This window comes from Rhincodon typus, chromosome 11 (assembly GCF_021869965.1).
Source record: "Rhincodon typus isolate 14 chromosome 11, sRhiTyp1.1, whole genome shotgun sequence".
Taxonomy (NCBI): Eukaryota; Metazoa; Chordata; class Chondrichthyes; order Orectolobiformes; family Rhincodontidae; genus Rhincodon; species Rhincodon typus.
Genome location: NC_063342.1, coordinates 34,093,391 through 34,116,723, shown reverse-complemented (window position 1 = coordinate 34,116,723; position 23,333 = coordinate 34,093,391). Strand labels below are relative to the sequence as shown.

General features: G+C 38.2%; 1 protein-coding gene across 2 annotated transcripts in view; it reads left to right on the top strand.

The window, feature by feature from the left end:
* Positions 1-22,300, top strand: part of LOC109916516 (importin subunit alpha-5) — an 85,455-nt gene extending 63,155 nt beyond the window's left edge. For both annotated transcript variants that reach the window (XM_048602849.1, XM_020516235.2), the window contains 4 exons: positions 552-677; positions 1,502-1,629; positions 8,735-8,913; positions 11,628-22,300. In XM_048602849.1, coding sequence (XP_048458806.1) covers positions 552-677; positions 1,502-1,629; positions 8,735-8,913; positions 11,628-11,818 — 624 coding nt within the window. In that variant the 3' untranslated portion in view covers positions 11,819-22,300. The remainder of the gene's footprint in view (positions 1-551; positions 678-1,501; positions 1,630-8,734; positions 8,914-11,627) is intronic.
* Positions 22,301-23,333: the final 1,033 nt, after the last annotated feature.

Below are 23,333 nucleotides of genomic sequence, written 5' to 3'. Positions count from 1 at the left end.
AAACTAGTTACCTGTTAGCCTTGTTTCTAAAGAAGTGAAACCTTAAGCAGTTTCAAGTAACTAGAAACTTGGGCAAAGGAATACGCTAGTGTTCTATTTCAAGATGATTTGATATATACCAAACATGTTTTGTAATGTCTAATATGGATTTCAATCTGGGCAAAAGTGTTGCAAAAAAGGTTTTCATTTGAAAATAAGAAAGAGGCCTGGGATATAGTGGCTTAAAGAGTGATTGCTGGTACTGAGATATAAAATGGGAAAGAAGTAGTACAGGGCGTTATGTGGGATAAGTATGTCCTGAAGATTCAGTGGAATGTCAGTATACTTGAGCCCAGCTTTACAGTGCCTAGCAATGTTGTATTTTGCACACTGCAAAGTCAGTCTCCTTTTTAGATCTTCAATCACCTTGTTCTAGCATGCCTTGGACTGAGATCAACATCCAATCTCCAAACTTGCTTTCTCTATGTTCATGCATACCTAAACCATTTGTATTGACTTAAGTAGCATTTTACATGAATATCTAATCATTCTTTTTTGTTTTTGTCTCCCAGGTAATTTTAAATTGCTCTGCTTTACAGAGTTTATTGCACTTATTGAGCAGCCCTAAAGAATCGATCAAAAAGGAAGCATGTTGGACCATATCCAATATTACAGCAGGCAACAGAGCACAGATACAGGTATGCTTCAAGTTGTGGCATGTATCAATTACTAAACTGTTTTTCTCTCAAGTAGCAGAATGTGTCAACTGCAGACCATTGTGGAGTTTAATCAGTTAATAGGGTGTCATTTATAGAGTCCTACAGCATGGAAATACCCTTCAGTCCAACTCATCCACGCCGACCATGAATGCCAATCTGACCCAGTCCCACTTCCCAGTATTTGGTCCATATATCCCTCTCAACCCTTCCTATTCAGGTGCCTTTTAAATGTAATTGTACCTGCCTCCTCCACTTCCTCCGGCAGCTTGTTCCATGCACGTGCCACTCTCAGGTCCTTTTTTTAAATCTTTCCTCTCTCACCTTAAACCTATGTCCTCTGGTTTTGGACTGCCCCACCCTCTAGAAAAAGACCTTGGCTATTCACTGTATCCATGCTTCTCATGATTTTATAAACCAGTGAGGTCAGCCCTAGGCCTCTGCTCCAGGGGATAAAAGCCCCAGCCTATTTAGCCTGTCCCTATAACTCAGACCCTCCAGTCTCAGCAACATCCTGGTAAATCTTTTCTGAATCCTCTCATCCTTCCTATAGAAGGACGACCAGAATTCTATGCAACGTCTTGTGCTGCCACAGTATGACATCCCAATTCCTATACTCTATGTTCTAACCAAATAAAAGGCAGACATACCAAATGCTGCCTTCACCACCCTGTCTGCCTGCAACAAATGGTGGCCTTCTAGGGTTTAAAATATTGTATTTCCATAGGAGAGCCAAGTTTTATAATTCTACTGATTGAGTAATACTTTTTAAAAACATTTTAACTTTTTGTCCATGACATTTGCAGGCTGCGATAGATGCCGATATCTTTCCTGTCCTAATAACTATTCTACAAACGGCAGAATTCCGGACAAGGAAAGAAGCTGCTTGGGCCATTACCAATGCGACTTCTGGTGGAACTCCTGAACAGATCAAGTAAGACTTTCTTCTGAATAGGATCTTTGATTTTGATTTTGTTTATGGATGGACATGCAGTCTAGTATTTCAACGTTTTTTTTTTTAATTTCTTCATTAATTTGCCAGACCACCTGTCCAATTTTTACATGGTCCATTCTTGTGGTCCCATCTGTTTGGCATGGGGTAGTCACTGCTTTTTTTGTACTGCATATGCTTTTCCCATTACTTTATATACCGACTTTTAGTTTGTTCCTCTGCTACAGTTGAGGCTTACTGTTTTTCTTCACTTGCACGTTTCTTTTTCAGCTCAGCTGTTTAGGGCCTTATGCTTTGAAGATTCAATTATATTTGGAGTCACCTATTGGGTTAACATTTGACTCCAGGACAGTACTTTTTAATGGGTATCCTAGTTCTGCTCCCAAGTTTTGGCAATGCCTGACCTAGATTTGGAGACTAAAGGTGTAATGAGAGGAAGAGATGAACAAGTATGATTAAGCAGACCAAGTATCTGAAACTGAAAAAGTAAATGGAGATGCAATGTGTGACAAAGGAAGAGACCAATAATAGATATATTTCATTTGAAACAAAAGTAGTTTTTTTTTTTTTTTTTTTTTTGAAGAGGTGAATACAAATAGACACTTATATATTTACAATTTCTAAATATTCCTTTTCAGTGTAGTGATTGTTGTTTTTCGATTTGTTCTTTGAATGCTGGCATCGTGTTAGGCCTGCATTTATTGGTCATCCCAATTGTCCTTGATGGTGATGGTGAGCTGTTGTTTTGAACTGCTGTGGCCCGGGGGGAAGATACACCCACAGTGCTGTTTGGAAGAGTATTCCAGGATTTTAACTCTGCAATAATGAAAACTTGGAAATAATAAATTTCCATTCCGCGATGAAGTTTGGCTTTGAGGTGAGCTTGCAGGTGGTGTTCCCATGTGCTTGCTGCCTTTGTCCTTTTTGGTTGCAGAGGTCATGGGTTTGAAAGGTGTTATCGAGGAGCCTTGGTGAGTTGCTGCAGTGCATCTTGTAGATCAGTATTTCCCAACCTGTGGGACACGTTCCAACTGAGACTCCCAAGAACTAGTATTCTTGCTATTGAAATGTAACAATAGTCATTGTCATACAGCTTGGAAACAGTTCTTACGGTCCAACCATGTTCTCAATCTAAACCAGTCCCACCTGCCTGCACTTAGCCTATATCCCTCCAAGTATTTCCGATTCATGAATTTATCCAAATGTCTTTTAAACATTGTAACTGTATCTGCATTTACACCTTTCTCTAGCAGTTATTCCACACAAGAACCACACAGTAAAAAAGGTGCCCCTCATCCTTTTTTTAAAATCTGTCTCCTCTCAGTTTTGAAATATGCCTCCTAGTTTTGAACTCCCCTACCCTAGGGAAACGATCCTTACTATTCATGTCTATGCCTGTCAGATGTTATAAACCTCTAAGATCGCTCCTCAACCTCTTATGCTCCAGTGAAAAAGTTCCCAGTCTATACAGTCTCTCCCTAGAGCTCAAACCGTCCATTCCTGGCAACATCCTGGTAAATATCTTCTGAACCCTCTCCAATTTAATAATACCCTTCCTATCGCAGAGCGAACAGAACTGCATACAGTACTCCAAAAGTGGCCTCTCAAACGTCCTGTACAACCTGAAAATGACATCCCAACTCCTATACTCAAAGCTCTGAGCAATGAAGGCAAGCGTGCTAAACACCTTTTTAACTACCACGTCTACCTATAACAAAAGTTTCAAAGAATTATGTACTTGAACTTTGTAGGTCTCTGTTCGACAATACTACCCAGGGCCCTACCATTAATTGTATAAATTTTGCTCTTGTTTATTTTACCAAAATGCAATACCTCACATTTATCCAAATTAGACTCCATCTGCTGCCACTCAGCACATTGGCCCAATTGATCAAGATCTCTTTGTAATCTTATATAACTTTCTTCAATTTTGGTATCATGTACAAACTTACCAACCATGCTTGCTATGTTCTCATCCAAATTGTTTATATAAATGGCAGACAAAAGTGGACCCAGTACAGATCCCTTTGGAATTCTGCTGGTCAAAGGCCTCCAAACAACCCCTCTGTATGCTTACGTTGTCTTACTAATGGCTAAATCGTTGTCTTTCTTTTTGTGTTTCCTTGTACAATTTAGCAATAAAACTTATTCTTGGCAAAATCATTGCATTTTTAATGTCCTTAATGTCCATTAATCACTAATATAATACTCGTGCATGGAAATGTAAAAATACCTTCATTGGAAAAGGTGAGGTTTTGTTTTCATCATGGTGAAGTTGCGGATTTTTGCCAAAATGTTGATTGTGTAAGATGCATGAAGTCGAATACTGCTTTTGCTCGGGCAGTATTTGTGTTCAAGGAAATTAATGCTGAAGGTAATGGATAGGGTGCCCATTAAAGGAGCTGTTTTGTCCTGGATAGTGTTGGGCTTCTTGAATACTGTTGGGACGGTACCCGTTCAAGCAAGCGGACTGCATTCCATCATATACCTGACATGTTTCTTGCAGGTGTTGGACAGGGTTTTTTGGGTTGGTTACTCCCCACAATTCCTAGTCACTGACCTGCTCACGTAGCCACAGAACTTGTATGGCAGGTTCAGTTTAGTTTCTGGTGAGTGGTAACACCAGGATGTTAGTGAGAATCAGTGATGCTAATTATATTGAATGTAAAGGGGAGATTGATAATCTTTTAAGAGAAAATCTTTGCCTCTGTGGTGTGAATGTTACTTGGCCACTTGTCAACCCAATTCTAGATACAAACCAGTTCTTGATGCTTGTAGATGAAGCTGTATCTGTCTGAGAAGCTGGAAATGTTACTGAACACTGCAGTCATCAGCAAACATCCCTCTTCTGTCTTCGTGATTGAGGGAAGATCATTGAATGAAGTAGCTGAAACAGCTCAATGTTAAGCTGAGGAACAATAGTGATGTCCTAGGGCTTTCATTGGCAGGGGGATTGAGTTTAAGAGCCCTGAGGTTATGCTGCAGCTCTACAAGACCCTGGTTAGACCACACTTGGAATATTGTGTTCAGTTCTGGTCGCCTCATTTACAGGAAGGATGTGGAAGCTTTAGAGAGGGTGCAGAGGAGATTTACCAGGATGCTGCCTGGACTGGAGGGCAGGTCTTGAGGAAAAGTTGAGGGAGCTAGGGCTTTTATCATTGGAGCAAAGAAGGATGAGAGGTGACTTGATAGAGGTGTACAAAATGATCAGAGGTATAGATAGAGTGGATACCCAGAGACTTTCTTCCTAAGATGGAAATGAGTATTCCGAGGGGACATAATTTTAAGGTGATTGGAGGAAAGTATAGGGGAGGTGTCAGAGGTAGGTTCTTCAGAGTGGTGGGCGTGTGGAATGCGCTGCCAGCCGTGGTAGTGGAGTCAGATTCGTTAGGGACATTCAAGCACTCTTGGATAGGCACATGGATGATAGTATAATTTAGGGTATGCAGGGTAGATTGATCTTGGGATAATAGGTTGGCACAACATGGTGCGCCGAAGGGCCTGTACTGTGCTGAACTGTTCTATATTCTGACTGTAATGATTATTGTTTGACCAGTAGCTCAAGATTCAATTTGAATGTCAGAAATATCGAGATGTTGACCCACCTCTGCCTCATCCTGAGGTCATCAGCATCAATTCAGTTCTCTGCGTGATATAAAGAAACAGCTGAAGTCATTGGACTCACCAAGGGCCATGGCTTCCAATATGGTTGTAGTACTGAAGGCGTGTTCTAAAACCAGCCTTGTTCCTAGGCAAGCTATCGCAGTCCAGCCATGACATTGCCATCTACCCAACGATATAAAAATTGTCCACGGATATCTTGTAGACAAAAAGTGGGACAAATCTTATCCAAACAATTATGCCCCATCAGTCATCAGTGAAGTGATGGAAAATGTCGTTGACGGTGTTATCAAGTGGTACTTCCTCCTGAGGAAGGGTCACTGGACCCAAAACATTAGCTCTGACTCTTCCTTCACAGATGCTGCCAGACCTGTTGGACTTTTCCAGCAACTTCTGTTTTTGTTCGTGATTTACATAATCTGCAGTTTTTTTCAGTTTTTATTTTGTACTTAATCAGCAATTTGGGCTCTAAGGTCCACTTAGCTCCAGAGTTTATTACAGTCTCAATTGCAACATACGCAATAGAGCTGAATTCCAGAAGTGAGAGAGGAAGCCTTTGACTAAATAAAGCATTTTGATAGAGCATTGTATCAATGAATCCTGACAAAATGAAGTTTGTGAGAATTGGAGTAGGTGGGATGAAACTACCCACTAATTGCAACCAAAAATGGTTGTTGGAGACCAATAATCTTAGTCCCAGTACATTGTAATAAGAGTTCGTCAGGGTAGTGTTGTAGGTCCTGCCGTCTTAAATGGTTTCATTTGTGACCTTTGCTCCATCATTGAGTCAGAAGGGTGAGATATTTATTGATTGAATAACGTTCAGTTCCATTGCCAACACCTCCGATAATGAAGCAATCTGTCTGCCTAGGTCTTACTGCAAGCAGTGTTCAGGTTTTGGCTGATAAATGGCAAATTAAATTTGTGCCAACACAATACTAAGCAATCGACATCTCAAACGAAAGAGAATCTAACCAATTCCCTTTGATATTTAAAGGCATTACTATCACTGAATCCCCAGACTTCAACATCCTGGGGTTACTTTTGACCAGAAAGTGAACTAGACCAACAATAGAAATACTGTGGCTATAAAAGCAGGTCAGCAGCTGGGAATTCTGCAGTGTGTAATTCGTAATTCCTAAGCCTATCCACCATCTACAAGCAAAGTTGGAAGTGTGACAGGATGCATGTTTTAACTGATGTTGCAACTGCACCCAATCTAAACGAGACACCATCCAGGTCAAAGAGGCCTGCTGATTGACTACCTATTCCGCCTTCAACATTCACTCCTTCCACCATTAGTGCAAAGTGGCAGCAGTATACACCATCTACAACACGCACTGCAGAAACTCACCTCACCTGCTGCAACAGTACCTTCCAAACATATGGTCTTTTCCAACTTGGAAAAACAAGGCTATCATAAACATTGAATCGCCACCTGTACATTTCCCTCTAATGATATGCCATTCAGTTTACAAGCTGTTCCTTCACTGTTCTGGAACGCACTTACTAAAGCAGTGGATGTACCTATAACATAAAGATGACAGTGGTTCTAGAAGGTAATTTGCCGCCTTGGGTGATAAATTCTGTCCTTGCCAATGATGCCCACATACCTGAATTATTGCTTTTAAAATGTAGCTGGTACAAACCATCCTTCAGAAACTAAGAATCAACAAATATTTTATAAATGTTGACTCAATCAAATACTTACAGATTCCATTGCATACCCATGTCTCAATTTATATCCGGTTAATTACACTCATGTGATTGTGTAAGTTTGTTCCTGTTTGTCGGAACAAAAACTGCATCAGACACACTTCAATAACTGAGTTTTGTTCTGATGGGAGCTGGAATTTAGACAATGCTCTGTATTTTTAGTCACATGTAAGGTAAGCAGAATCTTGCAATCCTGTCAAACAGTAGGCATAACCATTGAAATAAAATATTACAGCAAACCTTTTGTTAACTGGTACCTACGAGACGGAGTGTGCCGATTTGATCAAATCTTCCAGATAAATAGGAGTTATGCATAACCGTAGTCAACCCTGACCAGGCAAATGTTTGTGATATCGACATCCATCAAAAAAACTATGTAAAAACACATAGTAACTAATAGAAATGTAATGTAGGGGGTATACACATCACTCTTGTACTTTATTTACAGCATAAATACTCGGACATTGCCATAGAAACTTAGATGAGGAGGCCATTTGGCCCTTCAAGCCTGCTGCACCATTCTCCATGATCATGGCTGATTGTCCAATTCAATAGCCTAATCCTGCTTTCTCCCTATAACTTTTGATCGCATTTGCCCCAAGTACTACATCTAGCTGCCTCTTGAATACATTCAATGTTTTGGCATCAACTACTTTCTGCTGTAATGAATTCCACAGGCTCAACACTCTTTGGGTGAAGAAATGTCTCCTCATCTCCGTCTTAAATTGTCTACCCCAAATCCTCACTGTGACCCCTGGTTCTGGACACACCCACCATTGGGAACATCCTCCCTGCATCTACCCTGTCCAGTCCTGTTAGAATTTTATAAGTCTCTGAGATTCTCCCTATCCTATCCTCTGAACTTAGTTTAAAATATTCCAAACCTTAGTTGTGAAATGCAATCACTGTTTCCATTGAGGCATTCACCACAGCTAATTTACACCCAATAAGGTACTAAAAGATGTACAACAGTTAATCTGTTTTGATATTGATTATTGATCAGGGCATTGGAATAACTGCCTGAAAATCTTAACATCTATCTGGTCATCTAACAGGACTTAGTTTAGCATGCCACATGAAGAACAATATCTGATAATGCAACACTTTAAGTACTGCACTGAAATGTCAGCCTAGATTGTACACTTTTAAGCCTTGTAGGAAATATAATAGACAGCTAATGTAGGATTGTAATATGATAGCTGAAAGTTCTTGGGACTCGTCTGTGAATGCTTTCAAAATTTAGCCTGGACCTAGTTAAAGACCGTTTTTAGGTTCAAGCAGAGTCTGACCTTTGCTGCTTTTGTGAGGCTAGATTACAAGTGGGAATTAATGATTTAACATTGACCCATCTGTTGGTGATAACAATGGAGAGTCAACTAACAGAAGATGGGGGTTCTTGTGCAGTGATAGTATCCCTACATCAGGAGACCTAGGCTGGAGTCCTGCCTGCTCTAGGGGTCTGTAATAATATCTCTGAGCAGTTTGGCTAGGTAATACGAATGAACAGAAGATTTTTTTGAGTCTCGAGCTGTTTTCCCAGGAAATGTATGCTCTTGAGTATATGAAAGCATCGATATCGTGTACATGTTACATGACTCATTTATAAAGGAAATGTTTTATTGACTGCAGGCCTCTGGACTATGCATCCTAGTCATGAACCTGTAAATTTTTAACTATGAAACGTGTGACAATATTTTGCATGCGCCAGTCCAGTACTATGTTTTTGTGTCCCTTCTATAATCTTTCTCAGATATATAGTGGAATTGGGCTGCATTAAACCATTATGCGACTTGCTGACTGTTATGGATGCAAAGATCGTTCAAGTGTCATTGAATGGCTTGGAGAATATACTTAGACTGGGTGAGCAGGAAGCTAAACAAAACGGAACAGGAATAAATCCATATTGTGCACTAATAGAGGAGGCCTATGGTGAGTTGAGAATTAACCAGGTTCTTCTACGTTTAATTAACAGAAAATAAGTTGCATTAACACTTGTTTTTTGTGTAATTGCAGGAAGTGCATTCAAATGTTTTCTTAGGATTAAAAATATTCATTTGTGGATGGTACCCTGCACTCATATTAATGTAACTGAAAATACGTTTCTCACAAATAAGCATTATTAATGAATAGCTAGTTCTCTGTCTGTAAGTAACCAAATTTTAAATCCACTGAAATACATAAAATATGCTGAGCAACTTGCAATTGATTTTAGTTTGGTGTATTCTATCCAATTTCAATGAAAACTATGAAGTAGTACTTTTAACATAGAAACAGAAGATAGGAGAAGGCCATTTGGCCCTTTGAGCCTGCTCCACTATTCCTCATGATCATGGCTGATCATCCAACTCAATAGCCTGGTCCTGCTTTCTCCCCATAACCTTTGATCACATTCGCCCCAAGTGCTATATCTGTTGCCTCCTGAATACATTCAATGTTTTGGCATCAACTGTTTCCTGTAGTAATAAAGTCCACATACTCTCCACTCTCTCTCTCTTTTTTTGGTTGAAAAAATGTCTCCTCATCTCCGTCCTAAATGATCTATCCCAAATCCTCATACTGTGACCCCTGGTTCTGGACACACCCACCATTTGGGAACATCCTCCCTGCATGTAACCAGTCCAGTCCTGTTGAAATTTCATCTCTGTATGAGATTCTACCACTCCCCCCACCAAATCCCCTTTATCTGAACTGTAGCAAAAACAATCCCAACCTAGTCAAACTCTCCTCATACGTCAGACCCGCTATCCCCGGAATCAGCCTGGTAAGCCTTTGCTGCGCTCCCTCGAGACCAAGAGCGGCCTTCCTCAGAAAAGGAGACCAAAAGTGCGCACAGTATTCCAGGTGTGGTCTCACCCAAGGCCCTGTACAATTGCAACGACACATCCTTGCTATACTTAACATCTCGCAATGAAGGCCAACATACCATTTGCCTTCTTTACTGCCTGCTGCACCTGCATGCTTATCTTCAGCAACTGGTGCACAAGGAAGCCCAGGTCCTACACTCCCTTCACCAATTTACAGCCAATTTTGTTAATTAAATATGGCAGAGAAGCTTGGTGATCTTGTAGCAATAAGTGAGTAATTCAGGAAAACGTCTAAATACTGGCTGTTTCAATTGTCTATGCTGCTGTCTTGAAGCTAAAATGTATTTAACAAAAGTAGACTGGAATTAACTGTTCCATGTATATTTGCATACTTTTGTATATACTAATAAGAAGTTGAGTGGAGGAATATTTAAGACCCATGATGTTGGAGGTAGTATATTAACATGGAGAGAGGATTGGTTAACTGATAGAAAACAGAATTGGGATAAGGGTGACAGTTCAGGATAACAGCCTGTGTTTAGTGAGTGCCAGAGGGATCTTTTGGGACTACAATTACTTAAAATATATATTAATGGATGAGCAAGGTGAAGACACCAAAAAATAGGTGGGAAGGCAAATGGTGAGGTTGACAGTCTACAGAGGAATATAGACAGGTTAAGTGAGTGGGCAAAATGTTTGCAGATGGAGTACAATGTGAGAGAATGAGGTTATGCACTTTAGCAGGAAAAAATACTGAAATGGAGAAAGACCGTGGAAATCTACAGAATGGAGGGATTTGGAAGTTTTAGTCCATGAACTGTAAAAGGCTAGCGTCCAAGTTTGGGTAATAAGGCAAATGTTGACCTTTATTTCAAAGGGACTGGAGTATAAAGGTAGGGAGGTTTTGCTAAAACTGCACAAGGCACTAGTCAGAACACAGTTGGAATACTCAACAGTTTTGGGACTGTTATCTATGGAAAGATGTGCTGGCAGCAGAGGTATTTTGGAGAAGGTTAATACTGGGTATGGAGGCACTGTCTTATGAAAAGAGGTTGAGTAGGTTGGGCCTGTGTTCATTGGAATGTAGAATAATGAGAGGTAATCTTTTTGAAACTTCAGATTCTTTGGGGATTTGAATGGGTAGATGCAGAAAGGTTGTTTCCCCATGGTGGAAGAGCCTAAGGCTAGAGGGCATAATCTCCAAATATTGGAGTCACATTTAGGTCAGAGTTGAGTAGTTTGAGGGTCATGAATGTACTGTTGAGGCAGGGTTGTAGTAAATATATTTAAGGCTGAGACTGATTTCTAATCAGTAAGGTAATAAAGTTCCAGGGAAAATGCAGGAAAGGAGTTGAAGATTCAGATCAGCCATGATCACATTGAATGGTGGAACAGAATCGGTGAGCTGAATGGTCTATTTCTGCTTCTTGTTATGGTTTTCAAAATAGTAATAAAAAGCTCAGTATAGTTTTATCAAATTTAGTTTGTAATCTTGTTTACTTAAAGGTAACTAGACATTCACTAAAAATTGTTTCTTTTTTCGTGATGAGTCTATTTTCACTTCATTACAGTACCCCCCTAAACATACCACTGAATATTTTTAATCCAAAGAAAACTTTAATAATTACATTCTATTAAGTTGACTGTGCTGGTTTGTGAAACATTTCATTTTGGAATTATGCCAATGTATTTTGGTGGAAACTTGAACCATAACTTTGTAAAAGCTGCAATTTCAAGAAGAATTTGTTACAAGCTTCCCACTTGCATTCAAAACAGAAACTGTCTCAAGGCATTTAAAGGGAAGATCTTGACTTAAACCTTTTTTAAAACCTTCTGCAGGTTTGGATAAGATTGAATTCTTGCAGAGCCATGAAAACCAAGATGTTTATCAGAAAGCATTTGATCTAATAGAGCATTACTTTGGTACAGAAGAGGAGGAAGATGCCAACATTGTCCCTCAAGTCGATCTTAATCAGCAGCAATACATCTTCCAACCACATGAAGCTCAGATGGAGGGCTTCCAGCTGTAAGCACAATCGCAAAGAGGACTACTGACTCCACTTAAGACACACACACCTCTCCCAGGGCTGTTGGGACTGACAAGTTCTTTTGGGGTTGGTGGGGTGGGGGGGGGATCTGCACCTAACACCATGATAAATACGCACCTATACAGGTGAGCAATGCTGGGAAGAACTTGCTCAGTTAGCTGAATGGTTCTTATTAACAAAAGGTTGTATGTAGGTGTATAGAAAAGCACGTATTTACATACAGCACACTCTACAAAGCTACATTTGGGAACCACACAAAGTATATTATATATGAAGGTTGTATTCTTGTGTGTATAATAATATATGTACATAAACATTCAAATAGGGGTTAGGGCAAACTCAGCAAATTTGCACCACCTGACTCTTCCATCTTAAATAATTGTATCCTTTGCTGTGGCTCTGTTCTTTCTATTGTGATGTTTAATATTGCTGATTTTTTTTTTGTTTGTTTGTAAAAATCAAACTGGTGCAATATCAATGTAGGTTAACTGATGGACTGTCTACCCAGTAATGCCCTCCATTGAATGACGTTCATTTACATTTTCTATAGTTAATGACAAATCTATTAGAAATGGAGTTGTGATCATCCCTTATGGTAGTTTGAGGGGTGGCTGGGCTTGGTGGTTTGAATATGACTTCCTCCTGCTCAGTTTATCAATCTGACAAATCGCACCAGTGACAAGATCTACTGAACTAGTTAACTTTTACTTTGTGGTAATTCTAAGCATAATGTAAAAGATTTTTTTCTAGCTTCATTTTGAAATGTTCTTGTGAAAAGTAGACAAGATATCTGTGAAAATTGGAAGATTTTTGTTGGAATTGTGAAGCAGTGAAATTTAAGTTCATATGCATAAGGATCTGTGATTGATGGTGAATTATATTGCATCCATGAGAAAATTAGTAATTCAGCATTAGGAACTATCAGAACTATACTGGCAACATAACTTGAAATGGCTGGTATACAGCCAGTCATGGGGAGCCAGGGAGTAGAGGCTAATTCCTACAGCCCATTCTGATCTCTGTATAAATTTAAAATGTTCAGCGCACTGTGTATATTAGAACCAGAAATCATTTGCTTGTTGGTTCATGTTAATTAAAATCCTCTTGCCACCCAGGATTGTCATTCTGGGCAATATAACTGCTGTTCTTTACAGAGCAAGATTAAATTAAGAAACCCATCTGAGCTTTCCATACTATGGTGCTATCTTACTAGGTAGCCTAGTGATTTAGTGAGCACAAACGGGTGAGAAGTGAGAATGTAAGAAATGGCTCACACTGAAAAAACATGAACCATCTTGGCAGAATCTGAACATGAAGGCTCATCAAAATTAGGAGTCATGGTGTATCTTTGAAGAATGGTCACTTTACAAATCTTTCACTGCACAACAACAACATTCATCCCTTCAACTGGCTTTGTCATTTCAACCTTCTAATGACCAGCCAATGTTGATTATTGAGAGAATATTCAAATTGCTGTGTTGTAAGAAAAGGAAGTACTACTGGTTTCAGCTTGAGACCCAAAAGCTGGCAATGTTATGATTTCAGTGTCATGTCAGCGCACCTGTAAAGAAATGGGCTGGGTATTAACAATCAGTTCTTTTAGTTCCTTTGCTATTTCATGGTGGAGATATGGTTGGTTAGTACAGTGTTTGTGACCACACTCTCTTGATACTATGATTAATACAGATCTCCTACTTGTACTTCATTGGTTCTTGTTCCCATTTCTTTTAGAGGTATACTTTGCACTGTTTAAGATTTAGTTGTATAAAGGATTGATGTCTGCTTTCAAAGACTCCTGAAAATCTTAGTTCTGATCAATACCTGAAACCAATTATCTTCTCCCACAAGGTATTGCTGTGTTGTACATGCTCCATGACTTTAAATGCATTTGACAATTTGCTATCCAGGCTTTTATCAGTTATGGAAACACAAATGTGACTGGTAGTTGTTCTGCTCCCTTATTTTGGGCCAATATTTGTAAGCTGGTCACATGATACCATACTCTTACAAGACATGAGTTTGAATTGGTGACAGTTCAAGCTCTCTACTGCTGTGTACAACTTTTAGCATTTGAGGCAGAGATGACTAAAATGGCACTGGTAAAAGTTGACTTAGATTTCGTGTTAAGTGAGACCTGAGATTTGGGTAGCGAGTTCATTAATATCCTAGAAAACAAAAGTTAAAGCATTATTGATAATGGCAGAATTTCAATAAGTATTTATGACTCTACCACACAATACTGCAGTGAGAGCAAATGCTTTTTTTTTAAATACTCAATTTTGCATTTCCAAAATGGTTGCCATATTTCAAAGTACAGCATTCTTTAGAAGTATGATTTTAAACAAAACCATATGTAGATTTTTCCCATTAAGTATAAATTGGTAGTAAGAATATTTCAGTCATTCTTCATGAAAGGACAAACAAATTGAAATACTGTATGTTTACACTATATTCCTAAAAGAACTCTTAACTTTCTAAATATAGTTTGTATTTAAATATGGTAACGCTCATGAGTGATGTTTGAGTAAGTGTGGTGGAGTGAATGGAAGCGTTAAATGGGTTGGAGGGGCAGGATTGTCAACAAACTTAAAAATTATCCAAATACTTCTGGCCAGCTATTTTGGTTTAGTTTAAGCTCTTTGTAACATTTTAATGCCATCATTGATTGTGCTGTTACTTTGGAATTGCAACTCTATTTGGATTGACCTTAATGAAGAGTTTCATTGTGCCTTGAATAAGTTTGAAAGGCTATTAATCATTTTGTTAACATTTTTGGCACTGTGTTTCAACAGTGTGCATTTCTTCAGCTTTTGTTTCTAGCTGTGTGAAATTCTCATTCAATTTGTGTCTGTAGGACTCCAGTATTGGCACTGTTAGCCTCTTCCATCTCTTTAGAGCCAACTTCCTTGGCTAAATTAATGATTTTACATTAAACACTGGGGACAACATTGTGAAATGCTTTGAAATTGATGCATTCAAACATGCTTTTTGCCACATACTTTTCATACATGCTACCAGAACACCATTCCATAAATCAACAATATTACCATTAATCCTTGGGGAATTTTTGCATTACCATAAATTCCTTGATTGTTGGTCTGTGTTCACTATCTGCTTCCTTGATGAGGTAGAAGAAGTGACAAATAATATGGTAGGTGAACAACCATAACGCTTTCTGATAAGCCATCAGAATTGGTTGAATGACCTACCTAAGATGAGCAATATTCCTTGTAAATGGGAATGGAATATAGAGAGAACCATTCATGTAATATTGTCTTGGTTATCCAGATTCTTTTATTTGATTGAAAAATAACATGTAGATGGTCTTTAGAATAGCCCATGTCTCTGTGGCACATCACTAGAGTTCCCACCAAGCAGATGAGTTCAGTGATATCCAGTAGTTTCAAAACTTGATGCAGTCTTTACTTCTAGGAAAATTATATTTTCTTCATGGCATATGTTTCTAATAAATCCCTGTTGCAGCAATATTGAGGACTTGTTTCAGAAATTGCCTTTGGTAAATATCTTCAAATAGGCAAGGAATTTTCAGCTACAGTATCAGAACTAGTTGCCTCACCTATCTCTGTTTTGCAAATTGAATTACCTTTTTAACAAAATCCAAACCAACCACCACTAGCACTAAAACCTTCTGACTGAACTCTCATTCTGTCCATTGTTTTAGATTATTATGAAGCTTTTGGTTTTTGATTCACTGACGCACGTACAAAGGTGCATTGCATTGATTTTTGGTTCTTTACCAAGCTACGCAAGAGTCTTTCCACATTTTTCACGATGCTGTTTTCTAGGTACAACTTAACTTGGTAGCATTTACAGATGTGATTTATGTACTTCGATTTTTGTTGGCATTATCAGAAATCATTCTTGGCACCAAAAGAGATAATCTGAGTGCTTTCTCAGTAGCAACTGCATATCCTCCAGCATCAACATGCTTAAATCTCTAATTTGTAAAGTAATGGCTTTTCTTGTTCTCTTACTACCAAACTGTCAGTTATTGGTATAAGAGATTGTTATATTTTAATTGGAATTTAATGATTTAATCACGTTTCAAACAACAAAATATTGTGTGGGGACTAATACTGAGGAGCAGTGCTGGGAATGCTGTATCATGATGCAACTGTTCATTAAAATATGCCACAAAGTAGTTCACTGTGACCCGCTTGTAAATGACATAGACAAAGGATATGTTTAATTTTGTATTAGTTTGTAGTGTTAATACTGTGGTTCGTATTTGTATAGCTTGGCTGGAGGAAAGTGCAGCAACAGAGCCCTGAACAAATATTGTGCATCTTATTCAGTTCCAATTTTTGTTTATGATGTTTGGACATAGTATTGTGAGTGGTGCAGTCCAATCTTAAATATTGTATTACCAATTGGATTTAATGGAAAAAACAGCAAAAGGAAATGCTGTTTAATTGGTCTTTATCAAGTGGCCAACAGCATTTCAGCACTTACTAGATTAGAGTATTTTGGCTTTCAATTTGCAAATTTTGTTCTAAAAATAATTTAGTTTCTTTTGTAAACTTTGGTTTTTGAAACCACATTTTTTTATGTTGCACTCTGGGGATAATAGTCCTACAAGTCTGCCCGGAAAATCTATTTGTGATATTCTGTTTTATTTCTATGATTGACAGTGAAGCTAAAAGGACAGAGAAACTGATATTTGTCCAGACAATAGTTCTGCATTTTTTTTAAATGATGTGAAATGTTTGACAAAAATGACATTTTATAACAAGAGTTCGAAGGTTCCTTCAAGTAAATAACTTCTATTCTGATGCCCTGCACAATCCTTATTAAATGACGGTGATCCACGGTTTAAATTGTAACCTATTTGTCAATGAACTGTTCAATAGATGTCATAAATTGAATGTCAGCTATGTTCTCTAAACAACTCTGTTCAGGTTATCACTGAATAACTTTTTGAACAAAAAACAGAGCTGATGATAAATAAGGTATGATTGGTGTCAGCCATGGATAAATTGGTAGCATATTTGCTTCGGAATGTTAAGATTTGAGTTGAGTCACATTCTAGGACATGAGCTCAAAAATCAAGGCTGCTACTTTAGTGTAGTATTAAGAGTGTGCTGTGAGATAGTTTAACATATATGATCCAAAAGACTAAGGCCCTATTGGTCTTAAAAGTAGAGATAAAAGATCCCAAAAACACCATTTCCAAGAAGAGGTGGGAAAGGAGATTATACCTGGTGTCTTGGCCAAAATTTATCCTTCAATCAGCATCAAAAAAACAGATTGTCTGGTCATTATGAAACGACTGTTTGTGGCAGCTGGCTGTGTGCACATTGACCTGTAATACTACAACAGGAAGTATGCTTTAAAAGTACTACTAAAAAGAGCTTCAATATATTCAGTGGTTATGAAAGGCACTGTTTCAATGCAAGTTTTCATGAATTGTTTACATTTGAGCATTATTTTAGTTTGTCGTCATGCTTGGAAAATGTCTGCTAGAGCATTCATCGTAACAGGTCTGTGACAAGAATTCAGCAGGCTCAATGAGAACTTTTTGTTTTCTTCAAGCTATATTTACAAATACATCTTGTTTACAGGGATATGATTTCTCTTTGTCACTTGGGCTTTCTCCTTGCCAAATTTGATAGCTTATTAATACGTTTTGCACAAGTGTCAACCAGTTCAGCCCTTTTGCTCTCGGATTACGTAAGACAACATCCATTTGCCATATGGCAAGCAATGAACATTTAATAAAAAAAAAAAACTTTTTAGGATGTCTGAAATTTAAGTGTGAATTATTGAGATACTGTGAATTACATTCTGATAATCTGTTCTGCACGACCTAGCCTCCGCACTGCCCTTTATGCAGAATATTAGGAATATTTTAGATTCCATCCTACAACGAAAAGGATAGCTCCAGCTCTTCCATTTTTGCAGAGAACACGTTTGTTTCAACTTTTAGATTTAGATTTTTCTTTACACACATTTCTTCTGAAAAAGGGAAGCTTAGGTTCTAAAGATAACATGGGGGAGGCACAGGTGTTGTGGTAACGTCACTGGACTAGTAATGCAGAAGCCGGGCTAATGCTGTGAGGCCATGTTCAATTGCAACTGTAGTAGTTGGAGGCATTTAAAGCTAGTTTCTATAATGGGGCTATGAAGCCAATGTTTGTTTCTTTCTTTTTTTAAAAAAAAAAAAAAAAAAAAAATTTCCCCACTGTTGTCTTTATCCAGGCTGGCCTCTGTGAGACTTCAAGCCCATAGCAATTTCGTTATCTCTTGACTGAACTCTGTTCAGCAGGCAACCATCGCTGATCTTGCCAGCGATGCCTACGTTCCATGAAAGAATTCTTTTTTTCAAGAGAAGGATATTAAAGAATTTAAGTGTCTAACAGACCCTTAACTGGCTTTTTGACTATGTATACAACTGGTGTTCACAAGGCAAATAACCATTATCTAGTGTTTAATGCAATTCAATTTTCATGACCGGTTCCTTTCAAAAGTGCACTCTGTTCCATCGAAGGCAGCACATTTTGGGTAAAAGCTTTTCCTCATGTCATCACTGCCTATAAGTGATTTCTATATGAATATTAAATAAGGAAAGGCCATTCAGATTTAAGAACAAATCATGTTTAACTAACTTGAGCTTTTTTTTGAATTAGCAGAGAGGGTAAATGTAGTGTGTATAGCCTTCCAAAAGGCACTTGGCAAAATGCTATGTAACCGGCTTGTCAGCAAATTTGGATCCTGCTGAACAAAACAGGCAGCATGGATGACAGATTGAGGAAACAGTCATGAATCGTTGTTTCTCATGCTGATGAAAAGATGCATAGTAGGGCTTCCTGTGGATAGATGTTGGGACCGTTTTATCTTGATGTGTATTTATGACTGAGATTTTGATCAGGGTACAATTTTAAGATTTATGAATGACTGAAGATTTGAAAGTATTGTGAACTAAGCAGGGATAGTGATTAGCTTAGAGGGCTTGGGCAGGTTGATGGAATATGCTGACAAGTAGCAGGTAGACTTTACTGTGAAGTGTAAAGTGATTGATAGAGTAAATATAAAATGATGGGTACAACTCTAAATGAGTTGCAGAAATTAAGAATGTTGGTAATGCATGTACATGATTTGAAGGTGGTAGAGAAAGTGATTAGCAAAGCAGTAGGAATCCTAGGCTTTACTAATTGCGGCATAGTATACAAAAGTAAGAAAGCTGTGAATCTGTGTAAAACACTGATTTGATCTCAACTGGAATGTTGTGTCCATTTCTGCTCACCATATTTTAGGAATAACGTGAACTTATCAGAGAAGATATAGAAAAGATTCATGAAAATGTTACCAGGGTGGTGAACTTCAGTTATACAGAAATTGAAAAACCTCTTCTTTTGAGAAGAGGAAATTGGATGCGTTTTCAGCACAATTGAGATTTTGACAGTAGAAGGGGGAAAGCTGTTCTATTTTCAGAAGTTTGAGAACCAAGGGATGTTAATTTAACCCGAATGGCAAAGGCAGTGATGACATGAGGAAAAGCTTTTACCCAACACTTGATTAGGATCTGGAATGCTTTGCCTTGCATTCTAGTGGAGACAGGTCTTTAAAGAGAATTGGATATTTAACCTGCAATTTCTTTTCCACTTTTGGACCAGGGACAAAATGGAAGAATGAGACTCGGTGAGTTGTTCTTGCAAAGAGCTGGCTCAAATGACCTGTACTGTCACCATTCTATTCAAATAACCCTAAGACCCCTTTAAAAATGGGGCTATTTGTTGTCATTGTATATGTATTATCAATACTTCAGCTGAAGTAGTGACTGTTAAGTTGTGCAATTGCATTAATCACACATTCAGCTTTCTTTACATACAATGAATTTTGCTAGAATTATGTTTAAAATTGATTATGTTTAAGATAACTAAAATAACTAGACCCGAAGAGTCTAGGCCCGAAACAACATCAGCTTTCCTGCTCCTTTGATGCTGCTTGGCCTGCTGTGTTCATCCAGTTCTACACCTTTGTTATCTATGTTTAAAATAACTCTGGTTAAGATAATGGAGACACTAAACTTTATTGACTTCTTATTTCCAGAGCGCTACCTTGACTGCTGGAAATTCACACTATGCAAGGGTTATGACAGCAAAGGACTGCAATCAGGTTCAGAAAGATTTGGGTGTACTGGGAAAGTGTCATTGATTGTCTGTTGTCATAAGGGTATCATATGCAGTGATCTGGGCTGTAAAAGATCAAAAAGAATTCTTGGTGTTTGAGTGCACGGATCACTCAGTTCATGAGAAGTGCAGTTAAAACTGTAGCTAAATTTAGCAGGATGTTGGATTGTACAAATTTCTTATAAATCAAAAGACAGTTTTGCTAAATATTTAGATGGGTCAAACTGCAACTGGGACACTGCTTGGTTTTCGTTTATTTTGTGGGTGATCTAGCCAGGTACGTAGTCAAGAGGTGAACTAATTTTTGACTTTTAAAACCTTGGCAAGTCAAGAACCACCATTAGTTTCCTTTTAGAGTAGGTTTCAAAGTCACCTGAAAATAAAAGGCTGGCTAATAACACTTAAGGTGTAGGAGCAGCATTAGACCAGTTGGCCCATCGGGTTTGTGCTGTCATTTGACCATAGCTGGTATATTTCTTAACCCTATGTTACTGACTTCTCCCTGTAACCCTTACTCCCCTTACCAATCAAGAACTTATCTATCTCTGTCTTAAAGACACTCAATGTCCTGATCTTCACAGCCTTGTCATAATTAGTACTACCGATTCACCACCTCTGACTAAATAAATTTCTCCTCATCTAAGGAGTCGAGCCTTCATTCTGAGTCTGTGCCCTTGGCTCCTAGTCTGTCTTTGTGGAAACATCTTCTCCACATTGAGCCTATCCAGACTGCTTAGTATTCTGTAAGTTTCAATAAATACTTGAATTTTCCTTCTAGACTCAAGTACAGACCCAAAGTTCTCAACCACTCCTTAATGACAAGCCCTTCATTATTGCGATCATTCTTTTAAACTCCTCTGCACACCCTCCAATGTCAGCATATGCTTCCTTAAGTACCAAAACTGCTCAATATTCCAAATGCAAGCTGACCAGTCTTTTACAGCCCAGCAGTATATCCCCGTTCTTGTCTTCTAGCCCTCAGTGAATGCTAACATTGCATTTGCCTTCCTAACTGCCAACTGAACTTGCATGTTAACCTTAAATTTCTGAATTAGGACTCCTAAGTCCCTTTCTGCTTCAGATTTTTGATGCCTTTTCCCATCTAGAAATTAGATTATGCCTCTCTTCTTCGTACCAAAGTGCATAACCCCTCACCTTTCCCACAGTCTTCCATCTATTGCTTCTTTACCCACTCTCTTGACCTATCCAAGCCCAAGGATCAGGTGAAGTTTCTTTCTTGCCCATCAATTTTATATGGATGTACCTTACATGAGGAACTTCTCAAGTGTGGGTCCACTGCACCTTCTGTGTAGGTGAGGTTTTAAGGAGGTTACTGCCCTGCATTTTTCCATTTTCCCACTTTCCCAGAACATTCTGCTTTTACCCACTGGTGATCCGTGACTAACAGTACAATGCCAAGCTCCTGCTTTGTCTGACCTCTTATCTTTCTGCCATGAGCCACTGAATTCAACATAAATTCTGTTCAGTTTTAAATAGTCTTATCATATAAATTGGATGATAAAATGTTATTTTGAGGCATTTGAAATGACTTAATACCATTCTCTCAATCCCTCGAGCTTCCTAGTTATTTAGGTGCCTTGTCAAAGATAGCAGATCCTGTGATACTGCAGAATCCATCAACTCAAAGTACCTGCAAAAGTAGATGCAGACAAAGCTGTGGCCAGTGCAAAGTGGGATTCTTTATGTACAAAACCTACTTGCAACTGGATTCCCTATAAACAGATGTCCATGGGGTAAGTGACAAGAACAACCCATACAATCCATCTCCAAGAAAACCAGTGATCATTAACTTTAAACATAGGGGATAAGAAGGAACTGAAATAAAATGGGTATGTTGAGCAGTTCCAAGCTTTTGTTAAAGGGAGAGCGCTGCTGCAAACAAAAATGATGTGTCTTCCAACTGATGGTTGTGGAACAGATTCCGTTGTAACTTTCAAAAGGGAATTGGATAAATGAGAGAAAATTACAGGGATTTGTATAGCCAGCTCAAATCTGGTGGGCTTCATACACCCCCCTCCACCTGTTCTGTGTTTCTGTTTAGTTCTAATTGGAGGTGATGAGTAGTCTGTTCAACTAAATATAATCACTGCTGTTTCTACAGTACTGCAACTTTGTTCCTAATATGTACAAACTAAATTAATCAGTAGTGACCCTGAAGCTGGATGCCAAGACAGGATGAACATTGATCATCCTGTACTTCATTGTTTCGTGAAGCCACCTTTACGTCTTGACAGAATTAATTGCTCACCATCAGGAAAAAATTTCACATTCAATAAAAGTTTTTACAATTGAACATTTTAACTGATTTCTTACACAGAAGTTTTTCAGGAGCAGTCAAAGGAATTTAACTTAAAATTTGGGCTTTGGTATATTAAAATCAGTAGCCCCTTACATAATCCTCAACAGTTGTATGGACATAAGAATTATAAACCACTTATTACATAGTCTTAAATTTGGTAGCACAACTTGTGAAATTCTGTGTTTTAAAATATTTTCTACAGTGAAAATTAAATTTGCATTTAATGGTATGATTGCGTAAAACCCAGTAAATTCTTCAAGTTTATTAGCATATGCACAATATAAATTTACTTAGTTTCCCCTATTAAAACGTGATTCCTTCACCCAACCCACTTGGTTAGACTTTCAACTACAGAAAGCTTTATACATTTCACTCCTGTCTCTACTGATTCCACAAATGATTAACTGGAAATACTGCTCTGATCAATCAAGTCTTTGATTATAAAATCAGTCACAGATGTCTAACAGTATTTTAAGAGATGACATTCAGTTCAAGAGTTGAATAAATATTTAATTTATCTCTATAAACTTGTCTAATACAGAATGAAACTATTATCAAACTGAAATGTATCACTAAAACTATTTTGTCAAAGCTTTTTGTCTTTAGCTTATCAAGACAGGTTTTTATATGCACTGTGTAAAGGGAAAACATTTCACCGTATGTGTGCTGATTAGTTAGCAAGTGGATAGTGGTAGGTGTTGCTATGGAAAATGCACAAGATAGATGATAACTGGCAGTTAACTACTAAGCTTTGTTCAAATTTTAAGCCAGGCTTGTTGACATTAGTTAAAGCATTATCCTGAAAATGCACCAAAGACAGTAGTTACCTATTTTGTTGAGCTGACAAGTGCAATGTGTGTAAGTGTTCTGTGTACAAAACAGAGTCAAGTATTAATATATAGCTTCTAATATAGGCAGCTATACTATAAATACAGTCTAAAACCCAAAATTGGTTGCTAGTGTAATTCTTAGCACAGTCAAGATCTTTAGATTTAATTCTATAATTGGACAATATTTAACAGTTGAG